This window comes from Ranitomeya imitator, chromosome 1 (assembly GCF_032444005.1).
Source record: "Ranitomeya imitator isolate aRanImi1 chromosome 1, aRanImi1.pri, whole genome shotgun sequence".
Taxonomy (NCBI): Eukaryota; Metazoa; Chordata; class Amphibia; order Anura; family Dendrobatidae; genus Ranitomeya; species Ranitomeya imitator.
The window spans coordinates 466,895,150-466,914,704 of NC_091282.1; the positions used below are offsets into that span (position 1 = coordinate 466,895,150).

General features: G+C 42.8%; 1 protein-coding gene across 6 annotated transcripts in view; it reads right to left on the reverse strand.

Annotated features, from left to right (window-relative positions):
- The window catches only part of PSIP1 (PC4 and SRSF1 interacting protein 1), a 221,445-nt gene that overhangs the window by 182,552 nt on the left and 19,338 nt on the right, over window positions 1-19,555 (reverse strand). For all 6 annotated transcript variants that reach the window (XM_069765186.1, XM_069765205.1, XM_069765216.1 and 3 more), the window contains exons 2-3: window positions 9,727-9,877; window positions 168-244 (exon numbers count right to left, since the gene is read on the reverse strand). In XM_069765186.1, the coding sequence (XP_069621287.1) occupies window positions 168-244; window positions 9,727-9,798 (149 nt within the window). In that variant the 5' untranslated portion in view covers window positions 9,799-9,877. The remainder of the gene's footprint in view (window positions 1-167; window positions 245-9,726; window positions 9,878-19,555) is intronic.

Sequence of the window (19,555 nt, forward strand, 5' to 3'; positions counted from 1 at the left end):
GCCTATGACTTATTCCTCTAGCACATCTCAAAGATTTGTATCTGGTTGTCACTACTATAGAAGATTGGCTCAAACAGTCACTGGGCATCTCAACTTTAACAGAAAGCAAAGCGTGTTATTATAAATTATACAACCTTTATAAATTAAACAAACAATTAGGAACTCACGTTTCATGGGTGCCAAAAAAGAAAATGGGCATTTTATTTGTGGAAGGTTTTACAGCACCATCAGGAAGTTCATCCACCTGTAGATATAGGATAACAAATGAAAAAGGATAGAAAAATTAGTATTTCTTCCTGGGTTAATCAGGAAATCGTTACACAATACTGAAGAAATTATAAACCCTTAACCCACAAGCCTGTTTTCAACCTTCCTGACCAGGCCAAATTTTACAATTCTGACCAGTGTCACTTTAAGGTGGCAATAACTCTGCAGCGCTTCAACATACTCTAGTTACTCTTGGTGTTTTTAGTGATATTTTACGTAATGCTAATTTTGATCGATATGATTTGCATTTACAGGTGCATCTCACAAAATTAGAATATCATCAAAAAACGGTAATTAGACCTAACGGTCATTGTATTTCAAGGAATCCATCCTGACAAGCACACTAGAGGACGTCCTTCTTATCCATCATGGGACAGGAAACACGAGAGGTTAAAATGACCCTCCCCCTACCACCCTACAGTGCTTTTCAAAGTAACACATCTGGATGGATGCAAAAAAATAAGGTTTATTCCAACAAAATAATCAATCATACAAATGTTACATCACATGAGTATAAAGATCATAAAGCTTGAAGCACCTTTCTACCAAAAGCCAACTGCGGTGACACTACATCTAGCTTATAATGTTTAGAAAAGGTACTAAGGCTGGACCAGGATCCAGCCCTGCAGATCTGATCTGCCGTAACCCAACTCCCCCCCCCCCCCCTTCTCTGCCCATGACGTGGCCATGGCCCTAGATGAATGGGCTCTTAGGTTAACTGGGGAACTCTCCCCTTTAGCTTCATAAGCCAAATTGATCGTGGACTTAATCCATCGTGCAATAGTTGCTTTAGACACTTTTTCCCCTATTCGGGCCTCTGAACTGACCAAACAGGTTGTTATCCTGTCTCCAGGGCCTAGATAAATCAAGGTGCTTGAGTATCGTCTCTCTTACGTCTAAATTATGGTAAAACCTTTCTTTTTGATTTTTAGGGAACTGACAAAATGATGGCAGGACAATTTCCTGATTCATATTAGCATCGGAGACGACTTTTGGCAGAAACGCTGGGTCGAGTCTTAGTACTAGTTTATCATCAAAAGATCTGCAAATACGGGTTCTGCACTGAGAGCCTGCAATTCCCCCGTTTTTGCCGACGTGATCGCCACTAAGAACGCGGTTTTAAGGGAAAGTTTACTGATCTCTATGTTCCCCGTTATGTCCCACGGCTGTTAACCTGGTCCTGAATTTTCTATGTGAAGATCCCATGGCGGGACCGATCTCCTAATTAAAGGTTTTATCCTCTGGACTGCTCTACAGCAGAGGTCCCCAACTCCAGTCCTCAAGGCCCACCAACATGTCATGTTTTCAGGATTTCCTTAGTTTTGCCCAGGTAATAATTGCATCACCTGTGCAATGCAAAGGAAATCCTGAAAACATGACCTGTTGGTGGGCCTTGAGGACTGGAGTTGGGGACCTCTGCTCTAGAGAACCAACTAATCCAAGGGTGGGTAGATAGAGGATAGTCGAAAAACACACTCAGGGCTGCTATTTGGACCTTCAACGTACTAGGTCTAAGGCCTTTTTGGAATCCTGACTGCAGGAAGTCAAGGATCCTTGGGATATTAGGATGGTCAGTATCAACTCTCATCTCCTCACAAAAACTACAAAATTGTTTCCATATTTTTGTATAGATAGCTGATGTCACTGGTTTCCTGCTGGCTTGGAGAGTAGAGATAATGTGATCTGAAAGGCCCTTTGCTTTTAAGACCTGCCGTTCAGGATCCAGGCCACCAATCGAAGAGCTCCTGGGTTCTGGTGTAGAACTGGACCCTGCTGAAGATCCTTTCTTTCTGGTAACAGGAGGGGTTCCTCTACTGACAGCTTTTTTAGTAAGGGGAACAAACTCCGATTCGGCCAATGAGGTGCTATGAGAATGACTTTGGCCTTGTCCTCACAGATTTTCCTGAGTGTCCTTGGAATCATCGCCAGAGATGGAAAAGCATACAGGAGACCGTTGTTCCAGGGATGTGAGAAAGCATCGATCGCTGTCGGGCTTTCCCAGGGCTTTAGGGAGTAAAAGGTTCTGAAATTCGCATTCCGCTTGACAGCGAACAGATCCACATCCGGCTTCCCCCAACGCTGACAAAGACTTTTGAAGACCTCGTTGTTCAGTTCCCACTCTGTTGGGGACACCCTTTCCCTGCTGAGGAAATCCGCCAACTGGTTCTTGGATCCTTCTAAATGTACTGTCAATCTTGGCAGTACCAACTTTTCTGCCCATCTGAAGATCTGCTCCGCCAGACCCTGCAATGCCACATGTCTTGGGCCGCCTTGATGACGAAGGAAGGCTTCAGTCGTTGTGTTGTCTGAAAAGACTTTCACATGCTTGTTTCTTAGTAAGGGCTGAGTGGCTGATAGGACCTTCCAAACTGCATGTAGCTCCCTGTAGTTTGATGACCTCTTGTTGTCCTTCCTTTCCCAACGACCTTGGAAATATCTTCCTTGGACATGACCTCCCCAACCTTGCTGACTTGCGTCTGTCGAGACCGACACATTCGGGGTTTGAAGCCATGGTAACCCAACTTGAAAGTTCCTGGGAAGTGTCCACCATTCCAAGGATCTCTTGACCTGAAGAGACAGTCTCAGCTTCTGGTTTAGCGAGTTCTGTTTCCTGTTCCAGCCCGTCAAAACTCCCTGCTGAAGCTGCCGAGAATGAAACTGGCTCCAGCTTACGCAAGGGATGCAGGCCGTCATTAATCCTAAGACTTTCATCCCGTCTCTGATAGAATTCTGGCTTTGAGTAAACTGATGGACTTTTTCTATTATGCCCATTAGCATGTCTTCTGGTAGGTAGGACATTCTTGTCTCTGAATCTAGCATGACTCCGAAAAACTTTATTTTGGACTTGGGTATCAGATCTGACTTTGTCCAGTTTATGATCCGCCCTAGACTCTCCAGCGTGGAAATGAGGGATTGACAGTTGATCCTGAGCTGGTTTACCGAGTCCGCCACTATTAGAAAGTAGTCTAAGTAAGGAATCACCATTATGTTCTGATTTCTCAGATATGGTAGAGGTGGTGGCCTAAGTTTTATAAAAACTCTGGGAGCTGATGCCAGGCCGAAGGGGAGGCAGCGAAATTGAAAATGGTAAACTTTGCCTTAAAAAAGAAAGAAATGTCAAGCTTCACCGAGTCCGTAAAAAAGCATTTTCTTTATTAACAAACTTTAAACCTGGAGGATACAGACTTCAGCACAACCATATGGGTAAGAATCTCAACGCGTTTCTGGAGATTAGGCTCCCTTAATCATGACGTCATGATTAAGGGAGCCTAGTTTCCGAGTTTACGGACTCGGTGAAGCTGGACATTTTTTTTTTTGGATCTTGCACGCCTGGACACAGCGGGTCCGTGCTCCCGAGGTTTGGTTGCTGAATCACGGGTGAGCTGGTTTATGTTCCTTCTTACTAAACTTTGCCTTCCATATTTAACGCAAACCTCAGAAACTTTTGATGACTTAGATGAATAGGTACATGGTAATATGCACTCTTTAGATCCAGAGCACACATTACCATGCCCATTCCTAACAGGGGAATGGTTGACCGAATTGACTCCATTTTGAATCTCTTGTACATCACCCATTTGTTTAAATGTTTCAGATTTATTATTGCTCTTGACTCCCCGGACGGTTCTATTATTGAGAAGAGATTCGAGTAATGACCTCTGTACTCTTCCTGAGGGGGTACCGGAACAATTGCCGCCATGATCAGGAGGTCCTGTATATCTGACCACATGGGGGATGCCGATATTAGACGGGAGCTTGAAACTAGGAATCTGTCGGGAGGGGAAGATATAAACTCTGATTTGTATCCCTGGGACACCACCTGTAAGACCCAAGGACTTGAAGTCACTTCCCGCCATCCTCCCAGGAATTCGGCTAGACGACCCCCCACTCTGATGGCGTCATTTCCTTCGGTAAATAGACCCTGAACCTGAGTAGCTCGAGTCCTTGCTTTTGAGCCTGTTCTCCCCACCTTTTTGATAACTCCATCTACCCTGCTTTCCTTTCCCCCTGTAATCTGGCTTTTGATTATAGCTGAGCCTACGAACGGGCTGGAATTTTTTAGGCTTTTCTTCAGGAAACCCTTTCTTTACATCTCAGGCCTTCTCTAGAATATCATCGAGGACAAGTCCGAAGACTCTGCCCCCGGAAAAGGGTATAGAACACAGCTTATTCTTAGAATGCATATCTCCCGACCAGCTCTTGAGCCAGATAGCTCTTCGGGCTGCATTAGACAGGGATTGACCCCTAGCTGCAAACCCAACTGATTCTGCAGAGGCATCTGCCAAAAAGGTGGTTGCCAATTTTAACAGAGGCAGGGACTTCAGGATAGTTTCCCTAGGAGTGTTGGCTGTTAACTGATCCTGAAGATCATCTTTCAATAGGTTGCCGCTATATTGGTTCCAATAACTGCTGCTGAACTCTCCCAAGCCCTTTTCAAAAGGCTGTCTGCCTTTCTATCCATGGGCTCTTTTAGGTTTGAAGAGTCCTCAAAAGGAATTGCAGTCCTTTTGGACACACTAGCCAGCGGGATGTCTATTTTAGGAATGTCCACCCATTCTTTGACCTCTTCTGGATCAAACGGCAAGCGGAGTCTGAAGTCCTTAGGAATCGTCAGTCTTTTCTCTGCTTCCTCCCACTCCTCTAGAATCATGGCCCGGATATGGGAGTTCACCGGAAAGACCTTAGAGGTTTGGGAGCGTAAACCCCCAAACATCTCATCCTGTACCGAATACGTTGGTTGAGGCTCTTCAATCTGCATAGCATGCCTTACAGCCTCTAAAAGTTATCCCGTGTCTGCAGCGGAAAACAAATATCTTCTCCCTCTTTCCGGAGGCTCTCTACTTTCTTCTTGCTCATGTAGATCTGACACGGAAGATGACGAGTCTCCCGAGGAAAACTCTTTCTTTGGCCTCTTCCTAGATTTCTCTGGATGGGAGGCCTGAGGGAGTACCAGGCCTGAAACAGAAGCCTGTGAACCTCCTCTCTTATGATGGCCCTCATATTTGACATAAGAGAAGCCTGCTCTTCTCCTATAATCCTACAGGTGCACGCTTCACACAGGGGTTTCTGCCAGGTATCCTTCATTTTAGCTGCACAGATAGGACACTTTTTATTCCTGCTGGGCTTCTTTAAGGCTTTCTCAGGCAAGGAGGCACCCTACACGAAATATAACTTCCGCTACTATTATGGACTATTTTGTAAGGTTCCATATATATCAGGGCTTCAGCCCCATCACTTACTGGTGCTATGCTCTCCTGCCTCACATTGGACCTAGCCGCGTCCTCCATGATACCAGCTTGGAGATCGCCTAACGCTCACCCCCAGGCCAATCCTCAAACCTTTATGTTCTGCTCATCTGACCTCTCTGGAACTTCTGCTGAAGAGACGCCACCCGCCCCCCTCGGCCGCAAACCGGAAGTGACGCACAGCCGGAACTGAGAGCGGTGTAACGTGGTCTAACTTCCCCCGGAACAGCCGCATGGAGATGCCGCCATTAGCAGAGGCAGCCACCGAGTCCAGATACACCAGGGGGCGCGACGGAAGGGTCGAGAGCCCCCGGCAGGGGGAAGCGACCCTCAGATTAGGAGCAGCACTACACTAGTAGGCAGAGGGACCCTTAGCGGGTGTTGGCCAGCGGGTGCCTCATGGTGGGAAGGGTGAAGCAAAGCCCCCCCGATCCCGCATAGAACGGTCAGTCTTCTCTCGTCCGTTTCTATCCATAATGGGACAGGAAAAACACTGAAGGGTGGTAGGGGGAGGGTCCTTTTAACCTCTCGTGTTTCCTGTCCCATGATGGATAAAAAGGACGTCCTCCAGTGTGCTGTCAGGTGGTGACCTGGAAAGTTAAATTTAAGTTCTTCAATACAAAAAGTGAAACTCATATTACAGTCATTACAAATAGAGTGATGTATTTTAAGTGTATATTTCTGTTAATGTTGATGATTATGGGTTACAGCCAATGAAAACGCAAAAGTCATTATCTCAGTAAATTAGAATACTTTATAACACCAGCTTGAAAAAAGAAATATTTTAACCCCTTTCTGACAGACGTACTATCCCGTCGAGGTGTGGTGGGGCCCGTATGACCACCGACGGGATAGTACGTCATATGCGATCGGCCGCGCTCAAGGGGGGAGCGCGGTCGATCGTCAGCTGACTATCGCAGCTGACATCCGGCACTATGCACCAGGAGCGGTCACGGACCGCCCCTGGCACACTGTGATCAAACATGATCGCAGTGTTCCGGCGGTATAGGGAAGCATCGCGCAGGGAGGGGGCTCCCTACGTGCTTCCCTGAGACCCCCGGAGCAACGCGATGTCATCGCGTTGTTGCGAGGGTCTCTTACCTCCTCCCTGCAGAAGGCCCGGATCCAAAATGGCCGCGGGGCTGCATCCGGGTCCTGCAGGGAGGTGGCTTACCAGCGTCTGCTCAGAGCAAGCGCTGGTAAGCCTGCAGGAGTGCATGTCAGATCGCTGATCTGACACCGTGCGCAGCAAAGTGTCAGATCAGCGATCTAACACCATAACATGATGCCCCTATGTTATAGTGTAAGAAAAAAAAATATTCACATGTGTAAAAAAAAAAAAAAATAAATAAAAATTTGTTTTTGTTCCAATAAATACATTTCTTTATCTAAATTTAAAAAAAAAACAAAAAAAACAATAAAGTACACATATTTAGTATCGCCGAGTCCGTAACAACCCGACCTATAAAACTGTCCCACTAGTTAATCCCTTCAGTGAACACCGTGAAAAAAAAAAACGAGGCAAAAAAAACAACGGTTTATTATCATACCGCCAAACAAAAAGTGGAATAACACGCAATCAAAAAGATGGATATAGATAACCATGGTACCGCTGAAAACGTCATCTTGTCCCGCAAAAAACGAGCTGCCATACAGCGTCAAAGAAAAAATAAAAAAGTTATAGTCCTCAGAATAAAGCGATGCAAAAATAATTATTTTTTCTATAAAATAGTTTTTATCGTATAAAAGCGCCAAAACATAAAAAAATTAAATGAGGTATTGCTGTAATCGTACGGACCCGAAGAATAAAACTGCTTTATCCACTTTACCAAACGCAGAACGGTATAAACGCCTCCCCCAAAAGAAGTTCATGAATAGCTGGTTTTTTAAGTATCCACAATCAATGATGGTTTCGGGAGCCATGTCATCTGCTCGTGTAGGTCCACTGTGTTTTATCAAGACCAAAGTCAGTGCAGCCGTCTATCAGGAAATTTTTAGAGCACTTCATGCTTCCCTCTGCCGACAAGCTTTTTGGAGATGGAAAGTTCATTCTCCAGCAGGACTTGGTACCTGTCCACACTGCCAAAAGTACAAATACCTAGTTTAAAAGCAACATTATCACTGTAGCAAACTTGCCTGACCTTAACCCTATAAAGAATTTAAGGGGTATTGTCAACAGGAAGATGGGAGACACCAGACCCAACAATGCAGACAAGCTGAAGGCTGCTATCAAAGCAACCTGTGCTTCCATAACACCTCAACAGTGCCACAGATTGATCACCGCCATGCCACGCCGCATTGATGCAATAATTGATGCAAAAGGAGCCCAGATCAAGTATTGAGTGCATTTACTGAACATACTTTCCAGTAGGCCAACATTTCGGATTTTAAAATCAATTTTTCAAGCTGGTACTATAAAGTATTCTAATTTACTGAGATAATAACTTTTGGGTTTTCATTGGTGGTAAGCCATAATCATCAACACTAACAGAAATAACAACTGAAATAAGTCATTAAAAATGGTGATCTATCTAATATAGGAGTTTCCCTTTTTGTATTGATGAACTGAAATAAATTAACTTTTTGATATTTTAATTTTGTGAGTTGCACCTGTATTTATGAAAATTTGACCCCCCATCCCCCCCCCCCCCCCAAAAAAAAGAAGAATTTAGCAGTTTTCAAACTCTTACCATTTTGCTTTTGGGATGCAAAAATGGCTGACAGATAGTGGATGCCATTTCACGTTTGCTTAGGCACGGATGTGCCTAAACAGTGGAAAACCCCCGCAAGTGACCCCATTTTGAAAAGTATACACCTCAAGGAACTTCTCAAAAGGTGTGGCGAGCACCTTGAACCACAGGAGTTTCACAGAATTTTAGAATGTTGAGCTGTGCAAATGAAAAAATGCAAAAATGTTGCTTTAGCCTCAGATTTTTTTTCATAGGGGTATAGAAAGAAAATGGACAATAGATTTTAGGATCCATTTCCTTCTGAGTACGCAGATACCCCATATGTGGTGGAAAACTATTTGGGCACATGGCAGGGCTTGGAAGGGATGGAACGCCAATTGAGTTCTGGAGCACAATTTTGGCTGAATAGATTGTGGAAGTCATTTCACATTTGAAAAGTCCCCGACATGCCAACACAGCAGAAACCCTCACAACTGCTTATGGGAGATGATGCACATGAACTGGTCAGATATTGACCGCAGCACATAAATGGTGAGCAGCAGTGATTATAACTTCACTCGGGCTACTTCTGTTAGTGAGAGACCTCTGCTTTGAAATATATGCATCATCTATAGCGTCTCAAGAAAGCTCAGCTTCTGAAACTGTGCACACTTGCAAATTACAACAAAGATGTACCACACTTATAAGTCCATATGCATTAAAGGGAATCTGTCACCCCAAAATTCGAGTATGAGCTGCGGCCACCGGCATCAGGAGCTTATCTACAGCATTCTGTAATGCTGTAGATAAGCCCCAGTTGTAACCTGAAAGATAAGAAAAACAGGTTAGATTTTACTCACGGTTCGGTTTGGGTCCGATGGGCGTCGCGGTCCGGGTTCGGCGCCTCCAATCTTCATACGATGACATCCTCTTCTTTTCTTCCTGCTGCGGCTCCTGCGTAAGCGTACTTTATCTGACCTGTTGAGGGCAGCGTAAAGTACTGCAGTGTGCAGGCATCGGGCCTCTCTGATGTTTCCAGGCGCCTGTGAACTGCAGTACTTTACGCTGCCCTCAACAGGTCAGATAAAGTACGCTTACGCGGCAGGAAGAAAAGAGGACGTCATCGCATGAAGATGGGAGGCGCTGGACCTGGACCACGACACCCATCGGACCGGAACCGGGACCGCCCCTGGGTGAGTATAATCTAACTCATTTTTCTTATTTTTCAGGGTCCATTGGGGGCTTATCTACAGCATTACAGAATGCTGTAGATAAGCCCCTGATTCCGGTGGCCGCAGCTCATTCTTGAATTTTGGGGTGACAGACTCCCTTTAAGGTGCTAACCAGGACTAGGGTTAGCTCCTCAGCTCATAGTGGCTGCAGTCACCATTGACAGCATCTAAGAAGTTAAATGGCAATATGAACAAATTCCTGTAGTGAGCACATGGGTATTGAAACTTAGACACTAAATTATGTATGTAAAAAATATATATATATTCATAGAAATGCATAAATTCAGATTTGAAATTAAGAACTTAACTTACCCTAGCAGGCCAATGAGGATACCCCTTCATCTTGGCGAAAATTAAATCTCCAGGTTTGAAGTCACGAGTCATTGTCTTTCAATAAATCAGAGACAGCAACAGAAAATGAAACTGTTTACGTACAATGAAACAGTTTAAGTCCAAAATGTGCCTACAAGGTGACAAAAAAAAGAAAGAAAGGTCAATTAAAGAATAGTTTGGTTAAAGGGAATCGGTCAGTAGGTTCAATCCTCCTTAGCCATCTACATGGGTACGTAGAGTCATAGAAAGTTCAGTTAAATGATACTTTAACCCCTTTCTGACGTACTATCCAGTCAATGTGGAATGGGCCAATATGACCACCGACGGGATATTACGTCATCACCGATCAGCCGCTGACTATCGCAGCTGACATCCGGCACCATGTTCCAGGAGCGGTCACTGATGATCACTGCGTTCCAGCGGCACAGGGAAGCATCGCGCAGGGAGGGGGCTTCCTGAGTGCTTCCCTGAGACCCTCGGAGCAACTGTGATCGCGTTGCTCCAAGGGTCTCCTACCTCCTCCTCCCTGCAGGCCCGGATCCAAAATGGCCACGGAGGCCTTCCGGGTTCTGCAGGGAGGTGGCTTTCAAGGGCCTGCTCAGAGCAGGCGCCGGGAAGCCTCCTGCAGTGCCTGTGTGATCGCTGATCTGACAAAGTGCACTGCAACGTGTCAGATCAGTGATCTATCACTATAATGTGATGTCTCCCCCTGGGGCAATGTAAAAAATATATATATATTTACATGTATAAAAAAAAAAATCCTAAAAGGGGGGGTGGGGGCATTGTTGAAAAAAAAGAGAAAACAATTAAAGTACACATTTAGTATCGCCGCTTCCGTAGCGACACGACCCATAAAACTGTCCCGCTAGTTAACCCCTTTAGTGAACACCGTAAAAAAAAACGAGGCAAAAAACGACGCTTTATTATCAGAACGCCACACAAAAAAGTGGAATAACGCGCGATCAAAAAGATGGATATAAATAACCATGGTGCCGCTGAAAGCGACATCTTGTCCCGCCAAAAACGAGCCACAATACAGCATCATCAACGAAAAAATAAAAAGTTATAGTCCTCAGAATAAAGCGATGCAAAAATAATTATTTTTTATATAAAATATTTTTTATCGTATAAAAGCGACAAAACATAAAAAATGATATAAATGAGGTGTCGCTGTAATCGTAATGACCCGAAGAATAAAACGGCTTTATTAATTTTACCAAACGTGGAACGGTATAAGCGCCCCCCCAAAAAGAAATTCATGGATAGCTGGTTTTTGTTCATTCTAACTCACAAAAATCGGAATAAAAAGTGATCAAAAAAATGTTACGTGCCCAAAAATGGTACCAATAAAAACGTCAACTCGTCCCGCAAAAAACAAGACCTCACATGACTGTGGACCAAAATGTGGAAAAATTATAGCTCTCAAAATGTGGAGACGCAAAAACTATTTTTTGCAACAAAAAGCGTCTTTGTCTGACGGCTGCCAATCATAAAAATCCGCTAAAAAAACGCTATAAAAGTAAATCAAACCCCCCTTCATCACCCCTTTAGGGAAAAAATAAAACAATTTAAAAAAATGTATTTATTTCCATTTTCCCATTAGGGTTGGGGCTAAAGTTAGGGTTTGGATTACATTTACGGTTGGGATTAGGGTTAGGGTTGGGATTAGTGTTAGGGGTGTGTTTGGGTTAGGGTTTCAGTTAAAATTGGGGGGTTTTTCATTGTTTAGGCACATCAGGGGCTCTATAAAAGTAAATCAAACCCCCCTTCATCACCCCGTTAGGGAATAATAAAAAAAATGTATTTATTTTCATTTTCCCGTTAGGGCTAGGGTTAAGGCTACAGTTAGGGTTGGGGCTAAAGTTACGGTTAGGGTTTAGATTACATTTACAGTTGGGAATAGGGTTGGGATTAGGGTTAGGGGTGTGTCAGGGTTAGAGGTGTGGTTAGGGTTACTGTTGGGATTAGGGTTAGGGGTGTGTCAGGGTTAGAGGTGTGGTTAGGGTTACTGTTGGGATTAGGGATAGGGGTGTGTTTGGATTAGGGTTTCAGTTATAATTTGGGGGGTTTCCACTGTTTAGGCACATCAGGGGCTCTCCAAACGCGACATGGCGTCAGATCTCAATTCCAGCCAATTCTGCGTTGAAAAAGTAAAACAGTGCTCCTTCCCTTCCGAGCTCTCCCGCGCACCCAAACAGGGGTTTACCCCAACATATGGGGTATCAGCGTACTCAGGACAAATTGCACATCTTTTGGGGTCCAATTTCTCCAGTTACCCTTGGGAAAATACAAAACTGGAGGCTAAAATATAATTTGTGTGGAAAAAAAAGATTTTTTATTTTCACGGCTCTGCGTTATAAACTGTAGTGAAACACTTGGGGGTTCAAAGGTCTCACAACACATCTAGATAAGTTCCTTAGGGGGTATTCTTTCCAAAATGGTGTCACTTGTGGGGGGTTTCAATGTTTAGGCACATCAGGGGCTCTCCAAACACGACATGGTGTCCTATCTCAATTCCACCTAATTTTGAATTGAAAAGTCAAACGTCGCTCCTTCCCTTCCGAGCTCTGCCATGCATCCAAACAGTGGATTACCCCCACATATGGGGTATCAGCGTACTCAGGACAAACTGGGCAACAACTTTTGGGGACCAATTTCTCCTGTTACCCTTGGTAAAGTAAAACAAATGGGAGCTGAAGTAAATTCTTTGTGAAAGAATAAAAAAGTTAAATGTTAATTTTTTTAAATCATTCCAAAAATTCCTGTGAAACACCTGAAAGGTTAATAAACTTCTGGAATGTGGTTTTGAGTACCTTGAGATGAGCAGTTTTTAGAATGGTGTCACACTTGGGTATTTTCTATCATATAGACCCCTCAAAGTGACTTCAAATGTGATGTGGTCCCTAAAAAAATGGTGTTGTAAAAAATGAGAAATTGCTGGTCAACTTTTAACTCCCTAACAAAAAAAATTTGGTTCCAAAATTGTGCTGATGAAAAGTAGACGTGGGAAATGTTACTTATTAAGTATTTTGTGTGGCATATCTCTGTGATTTAAGGGCATGAAAATTCAAAGTTAGAAAATTGTGAAATTTCCAACATTTTTGCCAAATTACTGTTTTTTCCACAAATAAACGCAGGTAATATCAAAGAAATTTTACCACTATCATGAAGTACAATATGTTACGAGAAAACAATGTCAGAATAATCAGGATCTGTTGAAGCTTTCCAGAGTTATAACCTCATAAAGGGACAGTGGTCAGAATAGTAAAAATTGGCCCGGTCATTAACGTGCAAACCACCTTTGGGGGTAAAGGGGTCAAAATCTACAATTTGATGTCTTATTACAGAGACTGTGTGTAATGAGACAAAGTTCACCTCTGCTGTACCATGTTAGTTCTGATCTCACTGAAGCGGTTTGTTTGATTGGCAGTAAGATTAACCTAATTCCTTTTAAAAGCACCACACTAGTGTTTTTTTTTTTCTAAATTCACCGCTGGAGTGGTGCTTAAAATCTAAGTCCCCTGTCCCGTTTGATACTCACCTTCCGGCGTTTTAGACGCCACTACAGTCCATATCATGCAGTTTGTGACCTGCCAGCTGTTCCATGAAGTAATCTGGAGGTCACTAATAAATATAAGTCTATGATAGCCTCGCTCTCAGACTTATATTGAGAGATTGTGATGCACAGTGCCTTGCAAAAGCATTCGGCCCCCTGGAACTTTTTAACCTTTTCTCACATATCATGCTTCAAACATAAAGATACCAAATGTAATTTTCTAGTGAAGAATAAACAACAAGTGGAACACAATTGTGAAATTGAACGAAATTTTTTTTTTTTTAAATTTTTGTGAAATTCAAAAACTGAAAAGTGGGGCGTGCAATATTATTGGGCCCCTTTACTTTCAGTGCAGCAAACTGACTCCAGAAGTTCATTGTGGATCTCTGAAGTGATCCAATGTTGTCCTAAATGCCTAATGATGATAAATATAATCCACCTGTGTGTAATCAAGTCTCTGTATAAATGCACCTCCTCTGTGATAGTCTCAGGGTTCTGTTTGAAGCACAGAGAGCATCATGAAGACCAAGGAACACAAGAGGCAGGTCCGTGATACTGTTGTGGAGAAGTTTAGAGCCGGATTTGGATATAAAATTATTTCCAAAACTTTACCCCTTTACCCCCAAGGGTGGTTTGCACGTTATTGACCAGGCCAATTTTTACAATTCTGACCACTGTCCCTTTATGAGGTTATAACTCTGGAACGCTTCAACGGATCCCAGTGATTCTGACATTGTTTTCTCGTGACATATTGTTCTTCATGATAGTACCAAAATTTCTTTGCTATTACCTGCGTTTATTTGTGAAAAAAACAGAAATTTGGCGAAAATTTTGCAATTTTCCAACTTTGAATTTTTATGCCCTTAAATCACAGATATGTCACAAAATACTTAATAAGTAACATTTCCCACATATCTACTTTACATCAGCACAATTTTGGAAACAATTTTTTTTGTTAGGGAGTTATAAGGGTTAAATCTTGACCAGCAATTGCTCATTTTTACACCACCAATTTTTTTTTTTTTTTTTATTTTTTTTAGGGACCACATCACATTTGAAGTCATTTTGAGGGGTCTATGTGATAGAAAATACCCAAGTGTGACACCATTCTAAAAACTAGACCCCTCAAGGTGCTGAAAACCACATTCAAGAAATTTATTAACCAGTCAGGTGTTTCACAGGAATTTTTGGAATGTTTAAAAAAAAAAATAAAAAAAAAAAAAAAATGAACATTTAACTTTTTTTCACAAAAAATTTACTTCAGCTCCAATTTGTTTTATTTTACCAAGGGTAACAGGAGAAAATGGACCCCAAAAGTTGTTGTACAATTTGTCCTGAGTACGCCGATACCCCATATGTGGGGGTAAAGCACTGTTTGGGAGCATGGCAGAGCTTGGAAGCGAAGGAGCGCCGTTTGACTATTCAATGCTAAATTGACTGGAATGGAGATGGGACGCCATGTTGCGTTTGGAGAGCCCCTGATGTGCCTAAACATTGAAACCCCCCACAAGTGACACCATTTTGGAAAGTAGACCCCCCTAAGAAACTCATCTAGATGTGTTGTGAGAGCTTTGAACCCCCAAGTGTTTCGCTACAGTTTATAACGCAGAGCCGTGAAAATAAAAATTCTTTTTTTTCACAAATTTAGCCTCCAGTTTTGTATTTTCCCAAGGGTAACAGGAGAAACTGGACTCAAAAAGTCGTTGTCCAATTTGTCCTGAGAAATCTAATACTCCATATGTGGGGGAAGAACCACTGTTTGGGCGCACTGGAGAGCTCGGAAGGGAAGGAGCACGGTTTTTCTTTTGTAATGCAGAATTGGCTGGAATTGAGATCTGACGCCATGTCGCGTTTGGAGAGCCCCTGATGTGCCTAAACAGTGGAAACCCCCCAAATTATAACTGAAACCCTAATCCAAACACACCCCTAACCCCAATCCCAACAGTAACACTAACCACACCTCTAACCCTGACACACCCCTAACCCTAATCCCAACCCTATTCCCAACCGTAAATGTAATCTAAACCCTAACCCTAACTTTAGCCCCAACCCTAACCGTAGCCTTAACCCTAGCCCTAACGGGAAAATGAAAATAAATACATTTTTTTTTATTATTCCCTAACTAAGGGGGTGATGAAGGGGGTTTGATTTACTTTTATAGTGGGTTTTTTAGCGGATTTTTAGGATTGGCAGCCGTCACACACTGAAAGACGCTTTTTATTGCAAAAAATATTTTTTGCGTTACCACATTTTGAGAGCTATAATTTTTCCATATATTGGTCCACAGAGTCATGTGAGGTCTTGTTTTTTGCGGGACGAGTTGACGTTTTTATTGCTAACATTTTTGGGCACGTGACATTTTTTGATCGCTTTTTATTCCGATTTTTGTGAGGCAGAATGACCAAAAACCAGCCATTCATGAATTTCTTTTGGGGGAGGAGTTTATACCGTTCCGCGTTTGGTAAAATTGATAAAGCAGTTTTATTCTTCGGGTCAGTACAATTACAGCCATACCTCATTTATATCTTTTTTTTTATGTTTTGGCGCTTTTATACGATAAAAACTATTTTATAGAAAAAAATAATTATTTTTGCATCGCTTTATTCTCAGGACTTATTTTTTTGCTGATTATGCTGTATGGTGGCTCGTTTTTTGCGGGACAAGATGACGTTTCCAGCGGTACCATGGTTATTTATATCAGTCCTCTCTCTTACCCCATGACGGCACTAACGAGAGAGAGAGGGATCCGCCCTCAGGGACAGGAAACCCACAGGTTAAAAAGGCGGGACCTCTCCTCCACCTCAGTTCGGTTTCCTGTCCCCGACGGGGATCCCACAGCTGTTTGTTGGTGGCCCTAACCTCAGCTCGCAGGATTAGTGATCTGCAGGCCTTATCAGCTTACCCACCTCTAACCCAAATATTAGATGACAGAGTAATCCTTAAAACTGACCCTTCTTACCTTCCCAAAGTGGCGTCAAAATTCCACAGATCTCAAGAGATAGCGTTACCATCTTTTTGCCCCAATCCAAAAAACAAAAAAGAGGAGGCTCTACACACACTAGACGTAAAGAGATGTCTAACACACTATCTGTCAGCCACTAGGGAGTGTAGGAAAGGGAGGGCTCTGTTTGTCTGCTTTCAGGTTACCGAGCCTGCCTCTTCTCTTTTCAATGGAGTGGTCGGTAATAGGTAGCGGCGGCTACCTGGAGGTTTCCTCCGCCGGTCCATGAGGCGCACAGGGGGTGGTGACGCCGGTCACCAACAAGCGGCAGGACGCAGGGTGACTGTAGTAGTAATTTTTCAAGGAAATTTACAAAAAAATTTTTTTTTTTTTTTTTTTTTTTGGGACTTAGTCATGTTTGAAGTACTTTTACGGTATGTGCACAGGTAGAATGGTCCTACGGGATTTTTCCGCAGCGGATTTGATAAATCCGCAGGGCAAAAACACTGCGTTTTTCCTCCGGATTTATCGCAGTTTTTGTGCGGATTCCACTACGGTTTTACACCTGCATTTTTCGATTATGGAGCAGGTGTAAAACCGCTGCGGAATCCGAACAAAAAATTGACATGCTGCGGAATGTAAACCGCTGCGTTTCCACGTGTTTTTTTTCCCGCAGCATAGGAACAGCGTTTTCGGTTTCCCATAGGTTTATATTGTACTGTAAACTGATGGGAAACTGCTGCGGATCCGCAGCAAAATCCGCATCGTGTGCACATAGCCTTAGGGGACCCGCATATTTGGAAACCCCCCCCCAAAGTGATACCATTTTAAAAACAGCACCCTCTAACATATTGAACAGCCGGCAGACTCTTAGGCCAGAAATTGGTCATGAATTGCCAATCGCAAACATGAGGACCACAAAGTCATGAGCTGAGGGCACCAATTGGGATTAGGAGGAAGCCCCCACAATCTGTTAACCATTTATAATGATGTAGTCACTATTGAAAGCAGCATCTAAGGGGTTAAACAGATTTAGACGGTGCAAACACTGATCGTGGCGGATGCAGCAAGTTGTCAGCTATAGTGTATAGCTGACAGCTGCTGAATTGTCACCTGTATGGGGATGCTATTCTCTTATATCTCAGGTCAGTTAAAAGACATATTGTCTGTCATTAAGGGGTTAAACAACTTTAGCAATAAAAAAAACAACGTCATGGGGACCCCCTCATAGGCCTGAAGCGTTTCGAACCCAGTAAAAACAGTCCTTCCACAAACAGAGTGAACAGTTCCTTATATCCATCACAACAGCAGATGTAATTGATTAGAAAGGACTATAACCTCATATCAACCAGAGGGAAATTAGTCCTTCATATACATAAGATCACAATATCATGAAAATGCATTTTATAATAAGTATATACATATTTAACACATGCATACGTTGTGTGAAGACATTTCACATGAATAGGATTAGTTGAAAACCCGTTTTCGCAAATTAGCATAGCTGAGCTTATATTAAAAAAAACCCACATGTTGGAAAAAAAAAGTAATATTTTTACACCGAATGGTAATGGTACACAAGACATTCATCATATGCACAAAAAAACAGAACGATGTTAGCCGAGTGCTACAAAGATACGGCAGAGCGATCTAATAAAAATATAAGATCACCTTTATAATTAATTACAGTCGCCAACTCGTATATAGTTAAGTAAATAAGGCAGCACACTGCAGCGCTAAAACATGTAAACTTGAAAACACGAAATTTGAACTGCATTACTGCACTAGAAATATGAAAAATGAAAGCTTTTAGCGCATAAAATGGCCAATTTTATGTGTACCTGGTAGCCCCTTTACGGCATCTCTCTTATACCAGGTCCTAAACTTGCCTTACCTCGCTGAGAATAAATGTCTCCATCTGAATGGGTGCATGTGAAACCTCTTCTTAGACTAAAATTCTCTCTCTCTGTGGAGGGGTATTGGACCTGCTGTATTTAAAACACCTGAAGCTAGGAGGCGGAGTGCACGATCAGAAGGCTAAAGAATACATTTCAAAAACCTGACCGGCACATCCAAACATAGACTAAGTGTGAACAGGTGCTGAACCTAGAGTCGCCAACTCGTATATAGTTAAGTAAATAAGGCAGCACACTTTGAAATGTATTCTTTAGCCTTCTGATCGTGCACTCCGCCTCCTAGCTTCAGGTGTTTTAAATACAGCAGGTCCAATACCCCTCCACAGAGAGAGAGAATTTTAGTCTAAGAAGAGGTTTCACATGCACCCATTCAGATGGAGACGTTTATTCTCAGCGAGGTAAGGCAAGTTTAGGACCTGGTATAAGAGAGATGCCGTAAAGGGGCTACCAGGTACACATAAAATTGGCCATTTTATGCGCTAAAAGCTTTCATTTTTCATATTTCTAGTGCAGTAATGCAGTTCAAATTTCGTGTTTTCAAGTTTACATGTTTTAGCGCTGCAGTGTGCTGCCTTTTTTACTTCACCTTTATAATTAAGGCCTTCTGGAAAACGTGCGTACAAAGCCAGTATCCAATATGCCTCCCGACAACAGAGTGCACATTCCCAGTCACCTCCTCTGATTGATCTAGTTACTCTCTCAATTCCTTTAACATTTAAACTCCGCGAATTGCCTTTGTGCGTTTCCAAAAAATGTTTAGATAACCCCGAAATATTTCTACGGTTTGCAGCAGTTCCAGAATTTGCAGCAGTAATGTGCTCGCTTATCCTTTTCTTAAGACTCCTTGTAGTGCAGAATATATAATATTTATTGCATGCCACACACGTAGCCATATAGACAAAGTGCGTGGTCCCGCAGTTACTATAGGTTTTAATTTTATATTCCTTTAACCCCTTAATGACAGGCTCAGCCAATACGTCTTTTAACTGACCTGAGATATAAGAGAATAGCCTCCACATACAGCTGTCGGCTGTCCACTATAGCTGACGACTTGCTACATTAGCCAGGATCAGTGTTTGCACCGTCCATATATGTTTAACCCCTTAGATGCTGCTGTCAATAGTGACTACATCATTATAAATGGTTAACAGAGTGTGGGGGCTTCCTCTTTGTCCCAATTGGTGCCCTCAGATCATGATTGTGTGGTCCTGATGTTTGCCATGGCAATTCACGACCAAATAGCGGCCTTAGAGTCTGACGGTTGTAGTAATCTGTTCAGAAGTTAATGGCATTTATGTGGTAAAAATACACATTTTAATTTGTCATGCCACTTTGCATTATTTCCTGAAAAGCACCTGAAGGGTTAATAAACTACCTGACTGCAGTTTTCAATAT